Source organism: Alternaria ethzedia (genome assembly GCF_023757985.1).
Source record: "Alternaria ethzedia strain BMP 0044 chromosome Unknown scaffold_5, whole genome shotgun sequence".
In the NCBI taxonomy this organism is placed as follows: Eukaryota; Fungi; Ascomycota; class Dothideomycetes; order Pleosporales; family Pleosporaceae; genus Alternaria; species Alternaria ethzedia.
Window position 1 is genome coordinate 286446 of NW_026056198.1, and position 23006 is coordinate 309451.

At 54.3% G+C, this 23006-nt stretch overlaps 10 protein-coding genes across 10 annotated transcripts; 5 read left to right on the forward strand and 5 right to left on the reverse strand.

Annotated features, from left to right (window-relative positions):
• Nucleotides 1–329: 329 nt before the first annotated feature.
• J4E87_002827 (uncharacterized protein) lies at nt 330–1609 on the forward strand (the record flags this gene model as incomplete). Its single annotated transcript, XM_049374461.1, has 4 exons — nt 330–334; nt 614–998; nt 1054–1372; nt 1437–1609. The coding sequence occupies 4 exons, from the start codon at nt 330–332 to the stop codon at nt 1607–1609; spliced, it is 882 nt and encodes a 293-aa protein (XP_049235452.1).
• A 650-nt stretch (nt 1610–2259) lies between these two features.
• Nucleotides 2260–2874, reverse strand: J4E87_002828 (uncharacterized protein; the record flags this gene model as incomplete). The annotated part of the gene is made up of 2 exons (XM_049374462.1): nt 2260–2747; nt 2871–2874. 2 exons carry the CDS (start codon nt 2872–2874, stop codon nt 2260–2262), a joined length of 492 nt encoding a protein of 163 aa, XP_049235453.1.
• A 714-nt stretch (nt 2875–3588) lies between these two features.
• On the forward strand, nt 3589–5443 carry J4E87_002829 (uncharacterized protein; the record flags this gene model as incomplete). The annotated part of the gene is made up of 2 exons (XM_049374463.1): nt 3589–3595; nt 4170–5443. The coding sequence occupies 2 exons, from the start codon at nt 3589–3591 to the stop codon at nt 5441–5443; spliced, it is 1281 nt and encodes a 426-aa protein (XP_049235454.1).
• A 769-nt stretch (nt 5444–6212) lies between these two features.
• Nucleotides 6213–6715, reverse strand: J4E87_002830 (uncharacterized protein; the record flags this gene model as incomplete). The annotated part of the gene is made up of 2 exons (XM_049374464.1): nt 6213–6333; nt 6387–6715. 2 exons carry the CDS (start codon nt 6713–6715, stop codon nt 6213–6215), a joined length of 450 nt encoding a protein of 149 aa, XP_049235455.1.
• A 352-nt stretch (nt 6716–7067) lies between these two features.
• Nucleotides 7068–9274, forward strand: J4E87_002831 (uncharacterized protein; the record flags this gene model as incomplete). Its single annotated transcript, XM_049374465.1, has 3 exons — nt 7068–7141; nt 7190–7868; nt 7922–9274. The coding sequence occupies 3 exons, from the start codon at nt 7068–7070 to the stop codon at nt 9272–9274; spliced, it is 2106 nt and encodes a 701-aa protein (XP_049235456.1).
• A 569-nt stretch (nt 9275–9843) lies between these two features.
• Nucleotides 9844–10246, forward strand: J4E87_002832 (uncharacterized protein; the record flags this gene model as incomplete). Its single annotated transcript, XM_049374466.1, has 2 exons — nt 9844–9850; nt 9927–10246. The coding sequence occupies 2 exons, from the start codon at nt 9844–9846 to the stop codon at nt 10244–10246; spliced, it is 327 nt and encodes a 108-aa protein (XP_049235457.1).
• A 576-nt stretch (nt 10247–10822) lies between these two features.
• J4E87_002833 (uncharacterized protein) lies at nt 10823–11985 on the reverse strand (the record flags this gene model as incomplete). The annotated part of the gene is made up of 2 exons (XM_049374467.1): nt 10823–11836; nt 11977–11985. 2 exons carry the CDS (start codon nt 11983–11985, stop codon nt 10823–10825), a joined length of 1023 nt encoding a protein of 340 aa, XP_049235458.1.
• Nucleotides 11986–13693: 1708 nt separating this feature from the next.
• J4E87_002834 (uncharacterized protein) lies at nt 13694–17814 on the reverse strand (the record flags this gene model as incomplete). The annotated part of the gene is made up of 3 exons (XM_049374468.1): nt 13694–14361; nt 14408–17028; nt 17369–17814. 3 exons carry the CDS (start codon nt 17812–17814, stop codon nt 13694–13696), a joined length of 3735 nt encoding a protein of 1244 aa, XP_049235459.1.
• Nucleotides 17815–18304: 490 nt separating this feature from the next.
• On the forward strand, nt 18305–20102 carry J4E87_002835 (uncharacterized protein; the record flags this gene model as incomplete). Its single annotated transcript, XM_049374469.1, has 2 exons — nt 18305–18454; nt 18501–20102. 2 exons carry the CDS (start codon nt 18305–18307, stop codon nt 20100–20102), a joined length of 1752 nt encoding a protein of 583 aa, XP_049235460.1.
• A 315-nt stretch (nt 20103–20417) lies between these two features.
• CPA1 (Multifunctional pyrimidine synthesis protein CAD) lies at nt 20418–21931 on the reverse strand (the record flags this gene model as incomplete). The annotated part of the gene is made up of 2 exons (XM_049374470.1): nt 20418–21695; nt 21746–21931. 2 exons carry the CDS (start codon nt 21929–21931, stop codon nt 20418–20420), a joined length of 1464 nt encoding a protein of 487 aa, XP_049235461.1.
• Nucleotides 21932–23006: the final 1075 nt, after the last annotated feature.

Below are 23006 nucleotides of genomic sequence, written 5' to 3' on the forward strand. Positions count from 1 at the left end.
TAAAGTCTATCTGTCGGCGGCAGCGCTTTCGGCAATCCCACGCACATGCCCCGCCTTCGACGTGCGCTCAATTCCGTCTCGAGCTACGCCACGCGCTCCTTCGTCTCTTATTCGCCGTGAAGGTGCAGCATGAGTAATTCTCTGCGAACCGCACTCCATGAGCACAAATGCAGTCTATGGACCACTGCAAGCTAATCCACCGGCGTTGAAACCCTGGTACTACCTGCTTGATTAGTGCTTCGGAGTATATCAGCGACGGGCGGTGAACCACTCCATTGGTATCGAAACAGCCGCGGACAGAGATGGCAAGTACAACTGTGCCGCGGACTATGGCGTCTGAAAAGGCAGGGAGTTGGCGATAAGAGGGCATTGCATCTCGCCTGCACTCTATTGCTTCCCTTAGCGTTGCTTCATAGCCAACGACTTTCTTGCCTTCAATATTGCCTCGGGAATCATGCCAAAACGAGTGCTGTGTACTTATGGTATTGACATCGACGCGGTGAGTAACAGGTCTGCCATCTTCGTTCGAATTATTCGCTGATTACCGCCAAACACAGGTGAGCGGGTGGCACGTTGGATCCATTCGAAGCGTCTCGTGAGCACTAGCTAACAGCACACCAAGGCTGAACACCAAAACTGGAGCCCCTGCCAACCCAACCGATGTGTCCCGCGGTGTCTTTGGTGCCACTGTAGGCATTAATCGTCTGCTGAGGCTTTGGGACAAATACGACATCAAGACAACGTGGTTCATACCAGCACATTCTGCGGAGTCTTTTCCGCATCAGATACGCAAAATCGTCGAAAATGGACATGAAATTGGGCTACACGGCTACACACACGAATTCGTCTCCCTTTTGAACGAACAACAGCAACGAGACGTTTTGGGAAAGAGCATACAGGTCTTGACAGACATTGCAGGCAAGAAACCGCGCGGCTGGACTGCACCTGCCTGGAGCACGAGTAGGGAGACGATCAAGCTCCTCGAAGAGTTCGGAATTGTACGAGTACCATTCTCTGAGATCAGGCATAAGTGACGAGCTGACATCAATGTAGGAGTACGATCACTCCTTCATGCATCATGACTCTCAGCCCTACTACGTTCCTTCCCCGCACCTCAGCACATGTACAGAAACCGACGTATCAAAGCCAGCTTCTCACTGGATGAAGCCCATGTCAACACTGAAGCCATCCACAGTCGTGGAGATACCTGCAAATTGGCATCTGGATGATTGGCCACCTTTCCAGCTCTCACTAACACAGCCAAGCACGCATGGCTTCGTCGATACCGCGGTCATCGAGCGCTTGTGGAAGGAACAATTCGAGTTTCTGTATCGCGAATGTCCTGATGACGGAAGCTTCATCTTCCCAATCAGTCAGTGATATCCCTGGATGAACTGTATGTGAGACAAAGACTGACTTCTTACACCCATCTTTAGGCATCCACCCGCAGGTGAGCGGTAAACCACAAGTCATCTTACTGCACGAGAGGCTCATCGAGTGGATCAACGGACACGAAGGGGTAGAATGGGTCACTATGGAGCAAATCGTTGATGAGTTCAAAAGCGGCAATCTGAGCGGCGCGACCATAGAGGGTGGGGCGGACGTGTAATGTTACACCGAGATGGAGCCGAGATGTTACTCTCGCACGCGAATGACTAACATCCACTTCTCGGTTGGCACAACCCCTGGCAAATCCTTCGACGTCAAACTGAATGAAGAATATCGAAACGAGGTTTTACAGTCTAAAGTACATGTGCCGTGGCATTCCGCATTCTTCCTGCATAGCCGCTGTGCACGAGCGCTACGCCTCGTGAACCGTCCTCATGGGTCCGGAGCAAGGCGCATTGCACCGAGCGGCGAACGGCGACGATGGCGCCCCTCTCTCAAGCGAGGGCCTAGTCAAGACGATGTATTTGACTTTCCGTGCCCCCAGTCTCACAGTCTTGCCAACATCTCCAGGGCTCACTTTTGCATAATCAGGTAGTACACCATCGCCATACGTTACCGTTGCTTCTTTATCGAACTGTGAACTTTCTGTGGAGCTTCGGTGATTACATTGAATCATGCGCAGAAGAAAGAAGGGTGAATCACCTTCCGACCCACTCTACCATGCATCCCTCTTTCCGGTCTGAGTACTATATCAATTCTCTATTTTTTCTAATCTACCTGTCACACGCAACACCTCATCCCAATGTCCCAGCCAAGCTCCACCATACAACTTCAAATCTACTGCCTTCTTGCTCATCCTCATCCCCGCTCTCAACCAAGTTCACACTCGTACACATCCCACCAAGTAGTCTTCAAGTCCCTCGCCATAATATCCACACTCACTTTCCTCGCCTCGTCTTTATACTTCCCCTCCACGTCATCCGCCTGCTCGAACCTCCACACCATCTCAAAAGATTCTCTCTTTAGCCTCCTATCCGAATACTCTGCATCGACTCGGTTGCAAAGTGCTTGCTCGGCCAGCGGCAGTGTCTTCTGTCGACCGGGTACTTCGACGCTGAGAACGTGGGCTTCTTTGAGTACCTCCATCTTAAGAATTGTGCTGCGATTGGTAGCAGGGTGTGTGACGCGTATGTTGATGTAGAAGAATTCCTCGTTGTTTTCGGGGTAGGCGCATGTCTGGGTTTCGGGGGTTGCGGACACGATGTTGTAGAGGGCGCGAGAGAAGGTTGTGGCTTTTGTGACGACAATGAGGTAAATGGGCGCCATCTTTTGCGTACGAATAGGCAGTGGACCAGGATCTTGGCACTATTTACATTTGCTGAAGTGGTGACTCGTGCTGATAAGCACCTGGACAGGAGCGTTTGTGTTTCGACACGTGATGAAACTACACGGTGTTGCTTGCTGTCAGGCCTAGAACCCACACATCGCGTGGTCTTCACAGAAGCTACTGGTTAGACATCGGGTGTACTCATTGCAAATCATGAGATAGTTTTCGGAGCAGATGAATCTGCTGAAACTACCCATCCATCGAACAATCTACAGTGTTGATAATGCAGCTGCCTTTTGTACCACTCCTCTCGACACTCCCCTTTTGACTTCACTATCGATGTCGCTGGGCATAGAGAGCAACTCTCCTTCTCTCTTGAGATTTTCATATAAGCTCAACGCCACGAACACTTTCGTGATTTCGAGCACCTTCCCAACATAGCTCAGTCGGCGGCGCAAGCTTAAGCTTCATCTTCTCTCCCTCTTTCTCAAGACCTGTCGCTTCAACTGAAGAGAGTTTTTCGACTTCTTCTGTCGAGAGGTTCCATGGCAAGTAGACGGGTATGGATTCTTCGAAGGGCTTGCCATTAAATTTCTTGATGATGAGAGTCTCCCAATGTTCTCCTGAAGGCTTGTTGTTCGCACGAGATTCGATGGAGGATACGATTTTTGGATACGCGTTTCGTTGGGAACTGTAAAGACTTTTGTTCGAAACAGTCATAAAAGAGCTGGGGCGAGGGGGCAATTGTATCCTTGGTGTTGCGACTCATCCACAGCTGTGAGCCATGTACTGTTGGACACTAGCACTCGATTGGCCGCGTACAGCATGTTGTGGCCAACAGTCAACGGACACAGGTCGTAGCAATACTTTGTATGACGGGTAGGCAAGCGACAGTCAAGCTCTGGGCATGGGAATGCCTTCAGTCACAGTCTATTGCGAGTGTCAAGCCGCGGGAATGACATGACGCTAGGTCCACTTCCCCCATCGAACCCATGTTGCGCCCCACCAGAGCGCATGCAAGTGCGACTGCGGAACGCGGAGTATCTCGACGCGCCACCCGCCAAACTTCACGCATTTGTTTGCTCATCACGTCCAAAGCCTCAGCCTTCTTTGAACTTTAGCGTGTGCACTGGGCGTTGCAGCACTCATTTCAGCATTTGACATACAATCAAGCCCTCCGCCGAATCATTATGGGCACTTTGACCGCTGACTGCCCACGCTTGGATACACACTGTCCGCACAAGCTTGCCACAAGCTGCCGATTGACCTCTACCCCGAATTGTTGCGCTTGCGCCGACGAGAGAGTCCACTCGCGGACGTATCGCGTGTACATTGACGGAGTGGGCTTTGTGAACCGCGGCACAAGGTGGCAAGGCTATTGCTGGTTCTGTAAAGGTACACCATTGCTCGATAGGACCTCGAGTCACCAGACTGTAAACTGACTATAGACTAGAATTTTGGAGCAACCGTCTTGCCGCTACCGACCCTCCCCTCGAAATCTCCCAGACACGCGTACCCGAGATACCTGACCAGACCGAGTTCCTGGAGCGATGGTGGGAGTTTCACCAGGGCTATCGCATTGCGAAGCTGCCAGATGGGACTGAACAACGCATGCGTGTCATAGGGGAGCCATTCCGGGAAGTCAGTCCTGGCTTTCTTCCGCGAACATTGGATCAGCTGAGGGCCGGCGTAGAAAATGATGCGAGCAGACCAGAGAATCGACTGAGAAGAAGACGGTTAAGCTCTGAAGAGGAGCCACCAGAGCAGCCACACCAGAGTCTAGAAGACGCGCTGGATGATCTACTGCAAGATACGGAGGAGATGGAGGATTCGCACACAGAGCCCACGGCACCAGTAGAACCACGAACTTCCGTCACACCACAAACACAGGAAGAGCCGTCAGAGCCCCCACGGCCAATGACACGACGAGAAGCGCAGCAACAAAATCGGCGAGAGCGATTCGCACGCGTATTCGGCTCCCGGGAGGAACTAGAGCAGGACGACTACGAGTCACCGCTTACACAAATGTACACACGAGCATACGCCCGCCAGCGCCAGGCCGACCAACGAAGAGCCGATGGAACTGAAATCGCACCTCCACTCGATGGTCTATCGCCACAAGATCGACGAGAAATCGAGGAACAGCTACTATGGGGTGTCATGCGAGAGTCGCAGTATTTTGGATCGACTCTAGAGCCAGAAAGCCAAGTCTGGAGTTATGCGCCCCGGCGGCCAAACCTCGAGAACAACGACGTATCCCGCCCAGACCCTGATCTAGAGACAATATTAGCAATGCCCGGCGGTGGGGATGCAGCAACCAGACCTGCAACTGTAGCGTCGGCGCTCGAAATACTATCCAATGTGCGCGCCTCGGCTCTCCTTGAGCCCGGCATGCGCAGTACACGTCTCCAGCACAGGTTCGCTGAAGCGCGCGCATTCTTACGCGTCGACCCTCCGCAGCCAGAACTACCGCTCGTATCGCTTGACAGTCAGCCTGATCGGCCAGAGCCAAAGACGGACGCGGAAATGACAAAGGTACTCGCGTGCCAGGTGTGCTATCAGCAGCTTGCTGATGTAGCTGTCTTGCCTTGCGGGCACATGGTCATGTGTCAGTGGTGCGCTGATGTCGTTGTTCCGGTAAAGCATGGCCATATACCCGTACGGCCGACGAAGTGCCCCATGTGCAGAAAACAAGTGAAGCAGAGGTTCAAGATACATACGGGATGAGGTGGCTGGGGTGATGTCACGATGTAATGAAAGTAATGATCTACGATGTGTATATAGAATTGGATATAGGTATGATCTAGACAACAGACCAACTCCGGTCTGCTAGAACTGGTGACAATCTAGTGTAATGATACCCATCCACGAGTCTGCTATCTGGTTACTGCTTTGCTCTCTAACCTGTCTTCATCGTTGGTCCAGCTGGCATGTTCTCTCTCTTTGTGCCATAGAATGCGTAAAACCCGGAGCTTTGTGCGGGGAAGATGGGCACCGATCGTATGTAGGTCTCTCTGTACATCGACGTTGCGTCCCCGATCAGCCTGTGAAACGTTGTCATCCACACTCGTGGAGACTAGTCTTGCTCGTGTGAGTTGGAGTATACACATCGTTTTCTCGGCCTTTTGTATCGTTTACACATCGCGTCACTTCGATGAAGTGTACTCGTAGTGATGTCCAGCTCATGGGTGTGGTGGGGATGTGGAGGAGGGTATTGATGCCACACTAGCTAGTGAAGATGCTCAAGGCTCGAGAAGTCAACGATAGAGAGTCCGCAATCTCATGGGCGACAAGAGTTGCCTGACCTTTATCGAAGTGTTTCTGCCACAACATGGTCCGCTATGAGATGCGCATGCAGACGCCCATCCCTCCGATCAGAGGCAGCAGGGATAGACTCAAGGGCGTGGCTTCGGTTGTGGATGCGCGGGGTGAAGGTATCGTGGATGCGTTGAGATGCGATGCTAGTAAACCCGGAGCATGTGTCCGCGACAAGGATTCAGAGTCCACCGTAGATGGCGAACGAAGACAATATGAGTACCAAGGTGTTGATGACGGCCCAGACAAAGGGTATCCAGGTGGACATTTCGAAGTACCCTGCCTGATATACGCCTCCAAGTCTGATGGTAGTCAGTATGCGATCCATATGGCTCTTTCCAGAGGTACCACTTACAGTCCGCCAACAATTGCACCCGCAACAAGTGCTTCAACACCTCCGACGATGCTGAAGACGGGCAGGGCTACCCATATCAACTTCCAATTGCGCCATTGCACTATGCACGCCCATAGCGCAGTGATGAAGTGGATGCCGCCGACCAGCAGCAGTGTCCAGTATACGGTGAAGCGGAATATGTCATCGGGACGATATAGGTAGAAGGACTGTGTTGCGCCGGCGGGAAGAGGCCAGTAGAGGGAGGGGAAGGGCGGCGTGGTGTAGCCGAGCGGAACCGCCGAGTCGACGCGTTGAATAAAGCTGGGGAATATACGGTTAACTACGTTCATGGCCAAGATGTGGGGAACGTGTTGAGGCGAACGTGAATGTTGGGCCATGCACAGGGGGAAGACCGCGGTGAGCACAAGGGTCCAGTTGGGCTTACCTCATCTATGCGGCATGGCTATGGGGCGCTTCGTGTACTGCTGCGCGTAGGACGAGGACCGCAAGATCATACGATATCAGAAGCCGATGTTTTGGAGTTGATGCTTGTGACGTCGATCTCCGAGTGAATGTCGACGGCTAGAGCCCGAGCTTAGCGCAACCTCGGCTGACGCGAGCGATGATCAACACCAGCCATTGCATCTCCAACACCTCCATGCGCATCTTCTGGTAGCCTGTCGCGGGCTTCTCGAGGTCATCATGGTCGTCGATCGCCTCTTATCCACGCTGCTGCGCTCGCTCCAGACATACACAGATCAGCAAGACACGCCGCGGTACGCATCGCGACTCCCTATTCGCAATGCGCATGCTAATGACCACAGGCTACTGGGAACCGCGTCTTCACTCCTCACCACACTCGGCAACCCCCACAATCTCAGCCTCCTTACCTCGCACCTTCTTACCGCACCCGCGCTATGGGACCGTCCCGATGGCGTCCGAACGCCTCTCCGCATGCTCTCCGTCTTTCACTCGGCCGTCACCACCATCATCAACCACCACAACGACGTTCGGCACAACAAAGCAGCTAAGCTTGCGCCAGGCCAGACGCCAATAGGAGGAGGCCTTTCGTTAGACGAATGGATACGCGCCATAGTCGCGGGAGCCGACGACCGGAGCCGCCGATGGAAGCACTTGGTCGTCCTCGCCGGCCTGCTGATCGGCATTGGGAGCCTCGAAGAGCAAGGCATGGACTTGTACTGGGCGTCAGCTATGCGAAAGAGGGTCGAGGCTGCATTGGTGCGCGCGACAAACCTCGCCCTGGTGGAAGTCAGGGAGCGTTCCGAGGCAGACGGACTGGGAGGCCAGACAATAACACTGACGCTCAATCATGCCTTCGGATGCATCGGAGACGTGGAAAGGACACAGCTTGATTACGATCTGCTGCTTCCAGTCCTTATTGGAACGGCATACTACTCGAATGAAGGCTTCCAATCGGCCTACTTCCTTGGGAGCCTGGATCTCGACGTACGAACAATGCAATCGGGGAAGCTGGACTGGAGTGTAGGTCTTTTCGGAGCCTGATACATGCGCGTGCTTATACTGACTATGCATAGCCACACTCTAGCTCTTACAGACAAGTCGAAAGTATCATGAACAGGCCCTTGGTATCATCTATGGGTCCTCTATCACGGCTAATCGCGCATGCCGTCGAGAACGTCAAGAACCCATGGATCATCCAAACCATGATGGACGACCTCGCAAGCTTTTCTCGCGCTCTTACTACACAATGGCGACAGACCAAGTTTTCAGACATCGAGCCCTCCGAGGAGGCAGGAAATCTGGAAGACGATGCGCTTCACAAGACAACTCCGCAGTTGTGGAACCTACTCAAGGCGGCTCTCTTTGCTACTACTATCATTCTGCGTGGCGTATTCACACGAACACTAGCCGACAGAGCGCTTGCTGCAGACGCCATCGCTCCCATGCTAGCATCACAAGCACTACAAACCCTGCGGCACCTATACTTCATCACCTCCCGACTCGGCCCAGCGTCCTTTTCTCAGCATACCTTTGTCTATCTCACGGCGATAGACATTCTCTCCGCCTACCCCAACCACGCCGATAAGCTTCTCAAAACTATTGCGCCTCAACATCTTGGCCAAATACCAAGCCACCCACTTGACCGCATACTGGACCTCTACTTTCTCAATACAGCGGAACACTTCACCCTGATATTGTCGCCAGCCACAAACGAGGACTTGCTTGTCGCGTCGGCAGTACCCTACCTTGCGGCTGGCGAGAACCGCCACATGTTGCCGGTGTTCGAAGCTGCCCATAGTGTCATGCTTGCTGTGCTATCTGCTCCACAGTCTGCCGAGATTACAGCAAAACACTTGCCGTTCTACATCGACGCTCTCTTCAGCGTTTTCCCGCACAACCTGTCCCCGCGCCAGTTCCGCCTAGCTTTCAAGACCTTGATGCGTGTCACAGCTCCTCCTTCCACCTTGTCGGCAACCCATCCCGATCTCCCAGCCACACTCCTAGAGCTCGTATACCATCGCGCTCTCAACGCTCCTTCACAGCCACTACCACCTGATTCGGTTGCCTTGGCTTTACAAGGCTCAGACGCACCACCCCCTGCCCTCTCGGAACAGGCAGTACTCGCCTTGACCCTCATAGATGCCCTGCCTTTCCTTCCTATATACCTGCTGGAGGAGTGGCTGCCTCTATGTGCCGAACTGCTCAACCAAATCCATGACGATGAAATGCGGGAGAACGTCAAAGCGCGATACTGGGAAGTGCTAGTCAGTGGCGAGATGGATGCAGAGCGTAGTGGTGTTGCTGTGAATTGGTGGACGACGAGGGGAGGTCGAGAGCGAGTACTCTACGGAAGAGAGGAACAGCTGGACATGATGAGTGGTGCGCTACCTGTTGAAGAGCGACACGTGCGGGAGAGTAAGCTGTAGGAATATGATACCCCAAATCACAATGATGCACATTAGGCCTTCGATAGACCAATGGAATATCCATCAAATGTACGAATAACACATTAATGCAGTACCTTCGACAATATTACAGGTCAGATTGTATGCAAACGCCCGTCAGGGTCAGTGCTCTCCTGCACGGCAACAAACAAACGGCTGATACCACACCCCCAATTGAACTCGTCTCACCCTCTTTCAAGTCAAGAACAATCGCCAGTCCGACTCTCCAGTTAAGAGATATGCAGGCCCGCATGATCGACCGCTACATACCTTCTCGCGACAACGCGTACCAACGCAGGTCCGACGCACCACGCTCTTCTTCAACACTCAGTAACAACCTACCCTTCCAAAGTGGTCCACCATCCTCAAACTCCCATTATACACGCCGACACTCAAGTCAACACACCCCATCCAACGACACACCCACCAAACTCGACACGTCATTACCCAAAAACTTCCCCCAGCCTCTAACCTGTTTCTTCTGGCACCAAAACGGGCGATGCAACAAACGCGACATCGACTGCGCGTATGCACACTACGACACGGGGTTCATGGCTGGTGCGCCTGTTACTCCACTTGACTGTGCGTTTTCCTTCACTAACCTCCTAACAACAACCTGCTGACTTCCTTCCAGCATCCAAGCCCCTCGCGGGTAGAAACCTGTCCAATTATAACAAGACCCTCGATACTCCACCCCTCGTACCAGATATTCGTGACCGCGAGATCGCCGTCGTGAACCGAGAGATGGAGGTCGAAGAGCAGCAGCGTGCGATTGAGCGGCGCGAAAGTGTGGTGGAGGGTAGAGAGAGTGCTGTGGGGAGAAGAGAGAAGGAGGTAGAGGAGAGGGAGAGGTTGATTGAGCGGAGGGAGGCGAAGATGGCGAGGAAGAGGAAGGATGGTAGGGTTTTGGAGAGAAGGGGTAAGCGGATGGATGAGGGGCTGGGAAGACGCTGAGGGGTTGTGTATGTGTTGTTGTGAGAGGTGGGGTTAAAGTGAGAGTTGTAGAAAGCCCGTTTTTGGGCCTCGATGTCAGAACAGGTAGTGGAGAAGATGGTGTATTTCGTAGTATGTCCTGGATATGTTACATATATTTTACAAAGTCATTTGTAATATCCTGTTCTGATAGCTCTGGCGTTAATCTCACGCCTATAAAGGTACCTTCCTTCGCCCTGCGATCCTCTTTTGGATCACGCGCCCGTTCGTTACGTTTATACGGTCTTCGGTTCTTACGATCCTATTCTTGTGGAACCCCTTTCCTTTTGCCTTTGCTTTCCGTCCGCGAAGAACGACGCTTGTTGGTGGAGGCACGCTTGTCGACACTGAATTGCGTCAGTTGCACGGCAGGCGACAAACCCCGTCAGAGGCTATTGCGCAGCTCCAAATCGTCAGGGCAGGCGCTGATATCATGCTCCCGATCTTAATAGCATGGTAGTATTCCCATGCCAGTCCTGTCGTCATGGGTTCGTACAATGATAACTTTGTGGCGCATTGAGTTGGCCGTCTTCTCGCCACTCCTTGTTGTAACCCCTCTCAGAAGTAGATGAAAGTCTCGATGCTCTCCGTCCGTCCATCAGACCTCTTCGTATCTTGTAGCACAATGCCCCCCTCTTCATCGACCATATGCGCATTGCCCGGTTCCCGAATATACCCATCCCTATCCACCCTCGAAGCCATGGTCCCTCTTGACCCCGACGTCCCTGAACTGGCCGACTTCCACCAGGTACCACCACCACCCTTCTGAATGCTGGCATGCGTCGTGCCTTGGCTAGATCCGCTGTACATACTTGTTGCCACCTTGAAGTAATGCGACAGGAAGACTTTGAGGGCGGGCGCACTCGCGCAGATGGCGCCGAGTTGAATTTCCAGCACGCAGAGTAGCCATGCGGGCCAGGATTCCCAGGTTGAATCGTAAAGGGGGCTGTTGAAGGTGCGCCACACGAAGTAGGAGCGTACGCCTGCGACGATGCAGACGAGGTAACCGAGAGCGAAGATGGCGCCCAGGGCAATCTTTTGGCGACGCGGGATGTGTAGGTTCCAATATAGGATTGTGGGAAGGAAAGCGGCGATGGCGTCTTGTACAGCGCTTATTATACTCGCTGATAGAAGGTCTGCCGCTTCATCGATCCAGCAATGGTATGCGTATCCTGTGAGCTGCTTGGTAATATCGAATTGGTACCAGAAAGCGGTAAACGGTGTGCAGGCTGTGAAGAGGACGATGACGAATGCGATAGAGAAGATGGCGATGGCAACGATGTTAAGCCATGTTGCGATGCGGAAACTCTTCGTTATGGAGCGTGAGTCGAGACGGCGGTAGAAGAGCAGGATGGATATCTTGATCATCCCTCCTGCCACAATATACAAAGCGTAGAGGGCGAAGGTTACTTGGCGCTCTGGGACGTACTTGTCGGGATGGACGTCCCAGATGTGTCGATTGAAATTGTAGCGTTCGGTCGCTAATGTGATCATTAGTACTGGTATGGTAAGGTTTCGCGTGGATGGCAACGTACCAAGACATGCGGTGACTGTCAGTCCAATTGTTGGGATCTGTGATCAATGTGTTAGTCTTCGCACATACAGTTTCAGTCACTGTGGGAGGCTCATACCATTGCAGCCAACATGATCCAGTCATCGACGCCCGAGTTCCTTTGTATAACAGCTCTTGCCCATATTCTTGCTCCCACTACAGCAAGCATAATCGACCCCAGAGTACATGATGTAATGAGAACGGCTTTGGAACGCGTGACGGGATCTTCGTAATTCGGAAGCGGCCAGGCTGCAAAGACTGAGACGGGAGGAAGGAGACCACTGGATCCTTTTCCATTAGGGCTGTATGCCATGTTGGACGTATGGAGGAAGAAAGCCGCGACTAGAGCGTGATAGAGAAAACAAAGTGAGATCGTAGTCCGAAATTAGATGTCAGCACCGGATATTCCGGATGTTTCGCATACAGTGTGGCCACGCCATATACTGGAAAACGAAGAGATCTCGAGTATCAGGATGAAGGGTCCGAGGAAAAAGTAAATAGAGGTAGTTGAAGAACGTTTCTCAGACATCCCACGCCTGTTACGGAAACTCTATTAGCTCAACCGCGGTGAACCCTTGCTATCCTCCACGTCAGCCAGATCCTCCATCGATCTTGCCATGGCACGCCATTTCTCCATACAAAGTTTAGCTATCCCATCGCAAAACCGTCAACAGTAGCAGTGGCGGCGGCGGAGCAAACTAAGGCAGAGTCAGGTACCAAACAGTAGGTCGCTGCATCCTGGGGGACCGCGGCCGTCCGTTAACGGTGCGGATCCGGAGCATGACCTAACTCAATAGGACCCTCAAACCAACTTGTTTAGGAAACTGGTATCCGATAGTCACGTCTTCCCGTACAATTGAGTTTATCCAGAGTTTGCGGACTGTTCGGAGAAGCGACGCTCGGCCTGATCGCGTGGCGCGAATCTGCAACCGGCGGCACCGGTATTGGAACTGTTGACTCCCCAACGTGGGAGATGAGAGGGTCGCACGGTGGCTGCGTCTTCTGTGGGGAACTGAATCGTGGAGACGTGAACGGTGGATAGACAAGAACGGGATGTACGAAGCGCTAGACGCAGCTTTCAAGTATCGCACCAGCACACGTGGTATCGAGGGACGTGCGTCTTCTCGGCCTGCTTACCGTTCAGGGAGTGAGCTGTCAAAGTTAAACCGCAACATTGTAAGTCGTCACCGACGTGGACGAACTTTAACCGCTCTCGTGTTCGCAGTTCTCGGCACCCGAGGACTGGAGAGATGAAGAAATCCATGAAGATCTGGAAGATCCATGATCGAATAGATCGTGCAGCGCATCGCCTAGACCGCGCTAATGCAAGTACCAGCGATCACCGCTGCAGGTCACCAAACTTTAACAACGGTTCAAGGCACGCGTAGATCGCCAGTCTAACGACTGTTCGTCGCGTCAATGGACCCTTTTGGATATAGCATGGGTGGCGAATGCCGCGGGACCATTTGGTTCCGGAAGTCTTCGAGCCAATGTTTATCTGATTGAGAAACGGGTTTTATAACAACAGTTTGCCAGTAGGAAACACTGACAGGATGAATGTAAAGAAATCCTTGTGCAAAGACGAACGGAGGTTACAAATCCACTCCTGACCTTGATACGACAGTGCGAAACACAAACGAAACAATGCGGCTGAACGCCGTGGTATGACAGATGTACGCCATACAAGCCCACCCGGGCCCCAACGCACCAAACGCCAAGCTAATCACAAAGGGAAAGAGTTGACGCCATCGCCATGCAAGTCTTGCGTATGTTTACAGTTCGAGCTTCGCGACTCATGGGCGTGCTGCAAGCCGTGGAGTGCTTTCTCTCGTACGACCCTCTCCGAGGGCGCTTATAATTGTCCGGCGTTTCCGTGCCTACGTTTGTCGTTCTTTTGCACTTTTTGTACGCGACTTGGAGCGTTCCCGAGTCACGGCGTCTTTCAACGCCTTCAATCGTTCCTCGGTCACACGAATCGCTTCGTCCATCTCCCGCGCCTGCATGTCATGTGGTGCAAGAGGCTTCTGCGTGCCGTCCTCCGGTTGAATGTGTGCCCCCCGGACGGAGCTATGCACTCTGTCCAAAGCAACTCTTTCTTCGAGCCAGTTCCAGAGATCTGACTCTTCGTGACGCCAAATCTCCTCGTACGCAACCTGACGTTGAGCCGTCGACCATTGGTTTGGACCAGTCGCCGTTGATGTACCTCGGAACAGCCAGGTGTACATCAGAAGCGCTCCGAGGATGACGATGATGACTTGCGGAGTGAAAATAGATTCCAGGATATCAGCAAACGGCCCAAGGAGACTGCGCAAAGGCTCCAGTAGCCCCCAATTGCTCTGCTTTGCCTGACTAGTGGGGACGGGAGCGGTGGCAGGCATGGGCGCTTCATCCAGAAGATTGCCCTTGGATCGCCTCTTGCCCTTTCCGCCCTTTCCGGGTACGCGAGCCGGACCGGCTTTTGCCGCGGTCACGGCAGTGCGGAGAGCGGCTGTAAGGGAGGTGGCGTACGACATTTGACCGTCATTCGCGCCTTTCTCGATAGGACCTGGACATGTCAGTATGTTTTCTGCGTCAGAGCAGATACTACTTACCCTTCAACCAACTCTTTCCACTCCACTCCACCGTGAACGTCATGATGAGCCGCGTGCTGTTTCCTGGGCCCCACATCAGACAATACCTTGTCTTCGTGAGGAATATGCTGCCGTTGGGTACATCAGGAGTCGCTGTGCTGCAAAGCACGCTTACGGCTTTGTCCAAATCGTACTGCTCCAGATTCATGGCGATATTACACTTTGTCTGCCGCGGTCCAACGGGTGCGTTAAGCGGCTTGATATAAGAATAGTTGAATGTCTTCATGTCTTCGCCCAGGCCCTTCTTGTCGTCTTCCATTTGCAAGTCCAAGGACTTTTGGTCCTCCACGAGCCATTTGCGCATAAAGACACCAGAAGCTGGACCGAACATCAAGCTATAGACCTTGCCAAGGGGCGCAGGGATTGTCGTGTCGATAAGTAGTTTGTCGTAATGCTGGTCGCTGTCACCACACTCAGTGGGTCCATGAGCTGTTGAGCCAGGGAAGTCTTGTCCAGCAGCGGCAGTGCCATTCGTGGCTACTTTCGCAGCCTCAGCCGTCTCACCACCTCCGCCAAAGGCTTGCGATACCGCGCCGCTCACTTTTCGGGTTGTCTCGCCTGCCACAGAGCCAACTTCGCTACCAGCGATACTACCTTCGCCAGGTTCGGTGAAACTGCCAGTGCCTTCGTCGTCGTCCGCGTCTTCGTCGTACACCTCATCATCCGAATCCTGGATAGAGCCGTCTTCGCTGCCGATGGATTCCGCTTTCTCAGTCTTGTCACCGGTGCCACCGGAACCGTCTAGCGTTACACCGTTGAGGGAAGATTTGAGATTAGGGTGCGAGATTTTCCAGATGCCGATGATTAAGTCGTAGGTAGAGTCTCGTGACAGGAATGACGCGAACACGTTGCGAGCGTGAAGTGTCTGTATGACGATGGCGTTTGGAAAGAGGACAGCTGTGGACTTTTTCTCTACAGACACGACTTCATCAAAGCTGATGACCAAGTTTGTGACCCATCCAAGGATGTTACTGGAGAAGCAAAGATGCCCTTCGGAAACATACAAACGTCCATGGAGCAAGATCTCTTTCTGGAGGGCTGCACTATAGTCCTCGATCAGATAGTCATCCTCGGGCACGCTTTTGAACAGTGCGTGAAAATCCTTGTTTCGCCTAGGGGGTGCAACTGCGAATCCAGTTCCGTTCAGACGGTGACTGTTCAGTGCTGCGCTCGGCGCCAATGTACTTGTACTTGCACTGATGACACCACCCAGAGTATTACCGGTAGTAGCGGAGCTGCCCCTATGCCGTCTCCGTCTGCCACCGCTTATACGACTGCGTATACTGCCTTGACGCTGAATCGACGCTGGCGAGTCGGTTATCTCAGGTTGCCGTGGGGGAGACGCTGCGCCCGTCCCTGATTGACCAGAGACAGCGGTCAACGATCTTGGGCGTTCGCTAGCTATTGATGGAGGCTTCTCTCCTGCGTACGCGGCTGAGACGGCCTGAGCAGCAGCTCGGTCCTCGACCTGGGCCGATGCTTCGTCAGCCTTCATGGTGACGCTGGTTGCAGAAGACATTGGGCTGACGTCGTTGCTCTCGGCGATTCCAAGTTGGGCTAAGCTCAAGTTGCCAGATCCCAGTGTTTCAATGGCAGGCCTTCGCTTCTCGGCTCCTTCACTCGCGTTGGTGTCTGCGTTGTCAGGACCGATAACCTCTTCACCGCCGTCTGGAGTATCGTCGTCTTCCTTTTGCTGTTGCTGGTTGGGCTTGTTCTTGATGTTTGTGTTGTTTGCAATGGTGTCACCCAAGTTGTTGGCAGCGTTCTGCGCGGCAGAGAAGATGGAAGCGAAGAATCCACCAGGCCCACCAGGAGATGATGGAAGTACAGCAGTCCCTCCAGGGGTCTTTGCTTCCTCGAGGTGAGGAGTCAGAGGTGGTATTGACGAGTGTGATAGCTTGCTCGGAGGATTTGTGGCTGATCGCGCGCGTCGGTGCGATATCATGTTCCCCGAAGGGGAGACGACTACGTTGGGATTCGAGTTGGTCTTGTCGTGCTTCACAGTGTTCTTGGAACTGGTGGATTCAGTCGGAGAGGAAGGCTTCGGATCGGTTGGGGTGGGTGGTGTTATGAAGGTGGTGGGTGCATCAGATAGATTGGGGGGCGTCGCGGGGAGCGAGGTAACGATGCGCTTCGGGGCGACAGATCTCAGTGAAGGCGTAGATTTTGTTTCCTGCCCTGTGTGTATCTGTGGTGGTGAGGCTTGGATCGGATCATCCAACACCCTCGTCTCGCGCTTCTTTCCTCCAAACAAGGCTCCTAGTCCACCTCCGCTCGTGCTCGGTCGTGCGACGTCAGGGCTAGCACCTGGCTTAGGATTCGGGGACGTAGACCTTTTGTTGGGTGTGAAAGCTTCCTTGAGCTTGCCGACAGGAGACACGCCCCGCTTGTTCGCAGCGACGTTGGTGGAGTTGGCGTTCCGGGCAGCGGGCTCTTGGGTAGAGGCTTGTGAGTCTACGAGAGTGACATTGGTGGAAGTGGTCGAGTCAATCGTTTCGGAAGCGATCAGGGGCGATGACAGCGTCAAGAGGCCAGCATGCGACTGGTGTGGTGAAATGCCAGGACGTTTGAGTGGTGGTGGGCTGCAGCGGGTTAGTCGGAACTGCAGGCCGAGTGGGTACGTATGCGGCAAAGAAATACGAAAGAGGGGCGTAATGAAGAGAAGCGACAAATGGAACAGCGACAGCCAAGGAGTGTACGAGATACGAGGCGATGATGTGGGAGGTGTGATGTGCTAGTGGGGAAGCTGAGGCCAGAACGTATGCCTGTTCGCGGTGGAGTCCATGCGAGCGGCGCCAATGCCACGAGGCAAACCTTGCACGCCGAACTTGAATGGACGCGCAGCAAATGCAAATAATAGAAATAATAGTGCAGCTGAGACAGGGAGGAGAGTGGAGAGCAAAAGGAACGGCTGCGACTTACGCTTCCGGGTCGGAGTCTTCGGTGAGCAGGCTGCTGGCGACGCTCTTGGCCAGGCCCAGCGAGTCGTCGCTCTGGTATGGCTGGCCCATGCTCGGCCGTCTAATTGTAGGAACGGGCGGGACGTCGTCATGGGGGTCGACTTGCGACACGTCGTCCTGGCTGACGGAGCCTCTGCCCTTGGAGCGGCCCTTGAAGAGCGTCGACATGCGCCGGCGGCGGGACGAGGACGCGTCGCTGCGGGCATCGTCGGAGTTCTGGCGGCTCCTGAAGCGGTCCATGGCGCCGTCGCTCGACTTGCGCAGCAGGTCGTCGTTGCCGTCGCTGCTCGCAATCGAGACGGTCGACGAGTCCGGGCCCTTTGAGTGCGCGCGGGGTGCAGCCAGCGAGTTGTCCTTGTCCTTCTGGCCGAACATGGAGCCAATGCTCCTGCGCCGCTCGGAGGCCATTGTGGGTTGGAGGGTGTGCTATAGAGCGCAGCGCACTGTGAGGGAGTAGAGCGTCTCGTTATTGTCTCAGACGCGCATATCGATGTTGCGACGCTGGAGGCCGTGTTTGCTAGGTCGGTTGGGGGTCGATTACGTAGGGAGCGGCTATGGTTCGCGATGCGCTTGGAACGGCACAGGAAAGGCTACGGCAGGGTGGCAGCTGCAATGGCAATCATGGTGGTGAGCAGCTTGCAGGGCGTGTTTGGTGGGAGAAGAAGCAAGCTGGCTAGGCATGCGAGCTGAAACCAGGCGGGCGAGCTGCTCGTGTTGTGTTCTGGTTCCAACGTCTCCAGTAGCTGCGGGTCTTTAGCCCGGTGATCTACTCCGCAGTGACATGGGGGGCCGCCTTCATATCCCTGTCGACGTGACCGCGACCCTCCACGCACATGTCATGCTGCCTTTATGCACAGCGACTCCATGAACATGTCCACCCCCTGCCTCTGCCACCACCATGGAGTCTGCACATCTCATCCACGCCCACGACCACGCCCGCACTGCCGCGACCGCCACCAGCACCAACAGCGTCGCAACCGCGGGGCAGGAGCATGACCTCGCCGCGACCGCCTTCCACCAGGCCACCCAAGATACCCACGATGCTGAGGTATGTAGTCTAACACAGGCTATCCCACCCGTCTAAAGCGTTGCAGGCCCTCCGCATCCTCAGTCTCCTCGAAGACCACCACCGCAAGCTCGCCGGCCTGATCAAAGAAGCGCCGCGCAAGGACAAGAAGAAGACGGACGCTGCCAAACAACCTTCAGACCTGTCCGCCGCCTCTACCTCGCCAAACACGTCGTCGTCGCGAGCCTCTGCAGCCAACACATCTTCTCCGACACCCCCGACGTCCCGCCGCAGACTGCCCCAGTCCTCGATAGCCACCAACCTCGCCGAGAAGCGCGGCATCCCCAGCGCGAAGAGAACCACCAGTGGCGCGTCAGCAAACATACCCAGCGCCACCACAGCCGGCCGGAATGAGCAGCCTTCCACGCCTGTGCGCGATCTACTGGCGCAGCAGTCGCGCAAAGCAGAGTCGAGTGCCACCAGAGACTCAGCGAAGCAGCTGAAAGGCGCTTCTCCGCAACCTACATCCCCGCCCGCAGAGGACAACTTTAGTCGCTTCTACTCGGCTTTTGGGGGTGTCATATCCGCCATCAGCGCTCCTCTAGCCTTCACTTCCCTTCCCCTCAACCCCTCCGCTCCAACGCCTGTGTCGGAGACACCTAGGGAAGAGAAATCCTCCAAGACCAAGTCCCGAACGCACTCCCCAGAAGCGTCGAGAACCGTCAAATCCTCCGTACCAGACCTCGCTGCCTTGATAAGCAAGCCGGCACTTCGCGCCCTGAGAGAGGATGGCGCACCCGGCCCCAACGAAAGCTTCTACCTGGTGCCAACATCGAGCGGAGCAGTCACATACGCCAGCATCCTTCGCGATCCGAATGCGCCAAATGCACCAAACACACAGCTCAATGCCATAGATGAGGGATCGGGCTCGCTGCGAGGGAGTTCACACGAAGAGTTTGTCGACGCGAGAGAGAACGTAGGCCCGCCGTCACCCACCAAAGCACGTCGCCCCCCTTCCCGCGGCAACTCCAGCACATCCGTAACGCCCCAGCGCTCCATACCAGCCGGCAGAGGCTCAGGCCTCAAGACCATGGAGGAGCTAGCCCTAGAAAACGACACGCTGAAATCGGTCATCGACAAACAAGCCAAGCGCATCCAGATGTGGGAACTCAACTCCCAGAATTCCTTCAACGCCCTCGCACAGTCCTTCCGTGCTCGAGGACCCGGCCGTGGCTCCAGCGATCCCAATGCCCTCGCCCACGCCCTCGCTTCTCAAGGCATCAACACCCTTCCGGCTCTCCCTTCCCCTCCCATACCAGGCCACCCCCAACAACAACCTACTTCCCCCGGCCAGCCTCCGACATCCGCCCCCGACGCCGACGCTGCGAAACGCATCGCCGAACTCGAAGCCAGGGTCGCCTCGCAAGACGCAAAGTACAATGATTTATTGAGTGCCAATGAGAAGCTGGCCAAGCAGAACGAAAGGGACAAGCAGGTGTTGAGCAGATACAGAGAACAATGGGAGAAACTAAAGGCGGGTGCGAGGAAGAAGGAGCAGGAAAGACGGGAGAGGAAGGTTCCGGATGGCAAGGTGGAGGAGTCTATGAAAGAAAGTGTGGCTACTGAGACACAAGGGGAAGGAGAAGGGGAAGAGGAGTTGGAGGAGGAGCCTGGGTTTGGAAAGGCTTGAACTCGCGCTCTCGATGTGGTCAAGATGAGAAAGTACATATCAAGATACCCCATGCTAGTATAGCTAGTCGAAACAGAATACTGACACAGACACAAACATCACTTTCCACATACCAACCGCGTTCGCACAGTATACATTTCCATGAAAATTGCATTACTACAGAAATACCCAAGGCCTGGTCGAGATACGCCTTTCGACCCGACACATATTCCTTGTCAATTTATCCCCCTGTTCCCATAACGCCGCTATAGCCATTCCCCCAAGATCCCTAAAACGCAACTAACGCATTGCCATCAGACATGATACCGAACCAGTCTAAGCAGCGGAAGCAACGGGCTTCTGCGTAATAGGCTGGTAGGAAGGAGCGACGGGTCCGCCCACCGTAATGTCCTGGTTTTCCATGCCCGCTGCGTGACCCTCAAAGTCTGGCGCATCGGGGTGGCAGCCAACGCGCTCCTTGCTCAGCAAGTCCACAAGAAGAGGGCTGGGCTTGTTGCTCTTGTCAGAGAACTGGTTGTTCTTGTACTGCGCCACGTTTTCCATGTACTTGTCGAAGAGGTACGCAGAGTCAAGAGGGCCACCCTTGGCTTCGGGATGGAACTGGGCACTGAAGATGGGACGCGAGTTGTGGATCAGACCCTCGTTGGACTGGTCGTTGAGGTTGGTGAAGTACTCCCTCCATTCGCTGGACAAGGTAGTTGGGTCGACCGCGTATCCGTGGTTCTGCGAAGTGATGTGGCACTTGCCGGTGGTGAGGTCGAGAGCCGGGATGTTGTGAGCACGGTTACCGTACTTGAGCTTGATGGTCTTTGCACCGGCAGCAAGGGCGATGAGCTGGTGACCCATGCAGATGCCCATGACGGGGATCTGGGAGGTCTCGAACAGCTTGCGAAGGTTATGGACGGTGGTGGTGCAGTGAGTTGGGTCACCAGGGCCGTTGGAGATGAAGACACCGTCGAAGTGGTGGGCGACCTTGTGGATGGGGTAGTCGAAGGGGAAGCAGGTGACGCTGGCACCGCGAGAGACAAGACTGCGGAGGATGTTCTCCTTAACACCACAGTCGATCAGAGCTACGTGCATGTCGCCGAGGGAAGAGCTGACGTGGAAGGGAGCCTTGGTCGATACACGACGCACAAGGTTGATAGCCTCAGGGTCAATGTACGCCTCATCCTCGTCGGCGTCGTACTCTTCGCCGATCGAGATACGAGCAAGAGAAGAACCCTGCTCACGGAGGTATGTTACAACCTCACGAGTGTCAACGCCGGAGATGGCGGGAACACCCTCTCGTGCACACCATTGTGCGAGTGACTCTACAGCAGTCCAGTGGCTGTGCTTCAGAGCATAGTCCTGGACGACAATGCCAGAGGCTTGGATGTGTGGGGATTCGAAGTATCGGAGCAAGCCGTGCTCGTCGCGGGCGTTGGAGGGGACGCCGTAGTTGCCGATCAGCGGCTGTGTGAAGACGAGGATCTGGCCACGGTAGGAGGGGTCGGTCATGGACTCGGGGTAACCGACGAGAGAGGTTGTGAAGACGGCTTCACCGGAGATGTTCGTCTTGGCTCCGAAAGACTTGCCTTCGAAGATGGGGCCGTTCTAGTCAGCTGTTAGTGATGTGCCGAGATCTGCAGTATGACTCAACGCACCTTGATGGTGAAGGTAGCGGGCTCGTTGGAGACAGCTGTAGCCCTGCGCATGCTGGGAGTAGGAATGGCACGTTGTGTGTTTCCTTCCACAGTAGCGAGGCAGCGTGCCTGGACACGGTTCTGTGTCATTCGTCCCAGGAACCCTGCGGACCGCATGGTGGAAGGCTTGATCATTTGCGACAACATGATGAGCGGAGATGTGAGGAGATGTAGTGATTCGTTTGGTGGCAGCTTGGGTAGGCGTTCAGTTTACTGAGGCCTTCCACAGGTGGTCTGCGGATAGAGTCAGTCTGACGCTCACGACGCGTCTAGCTACGGGCGACATCGTACCTGACAGGTAATCCTAAGGGGTTCAATTAGCCACAGTCATGATAGAAGAATCGAAGAAAAAAATCAAGAGACGAATGCATCGATCGTCAAGCCACCAAGAGGCAGAAAGGCCGGCGGTGAATTGACGGTGTGCGATGCAGGTCCCGATAAGGGCTCATCAACCATGGCAGTAGTGACATACCTGGGAAGTGAAGACTGTCGGGGCAGCTTTCATAAGCGCGGTAGTAGAGCCAGTCGAGGTCCAAAGGGGCTGCCTATCTGAGGCGAAGCTTGACGTGCTAGCTTTGAAGGTGTTGAGTTTGCGTGAGGTGAGGATGGAGAGTAATCGGAGGGGCTTTTCTGCCCCAGCACCAGAATCGCGCTAAGGCGCAATGACACGCACCTGCGCCAATGACAACCTTTACAATATACTTTCGGCCACGATAACGATAGGTCGCAAAGTTTCTTCAACACAGGATCCATATACTATGACAAACGTCCGGGGAGACTGGATGATGAATGCCGGCCCCGCTATCAGGTCTCTTTGAGCCTTACTACCGCGTAGTGTACGCTGTCCCCTAGTACTGTCGCGAGAGTCTGGCAAAGGTTGTGTCTTACCGTGCAGAATTAGGGCTACAAGAATACTCACATCAATTTATGTACAATGTCAAGTAACACATAAGCTTCAGAATCGTTGTCAGAGATGTGTATGTAGTCGTCTAGCGATTGCGCCTTTGAGCTTGACTACCGCCTGGCATAGGGTATGACGAGCATTTTTCATCTAATGTGGCGTCTTATCTTGTCGATCGCAGCCTGAAAGTGTTCTCAGGGGAGGATTTTACGGTATCCGCACACAAATGAGGAGTGACTGTCACAGTTTTGCTTTGTCCCGATATCGGGATCATGACGATCGAAAGCTTTATAATTTGCCGAACATGTCTCCGCACATCCG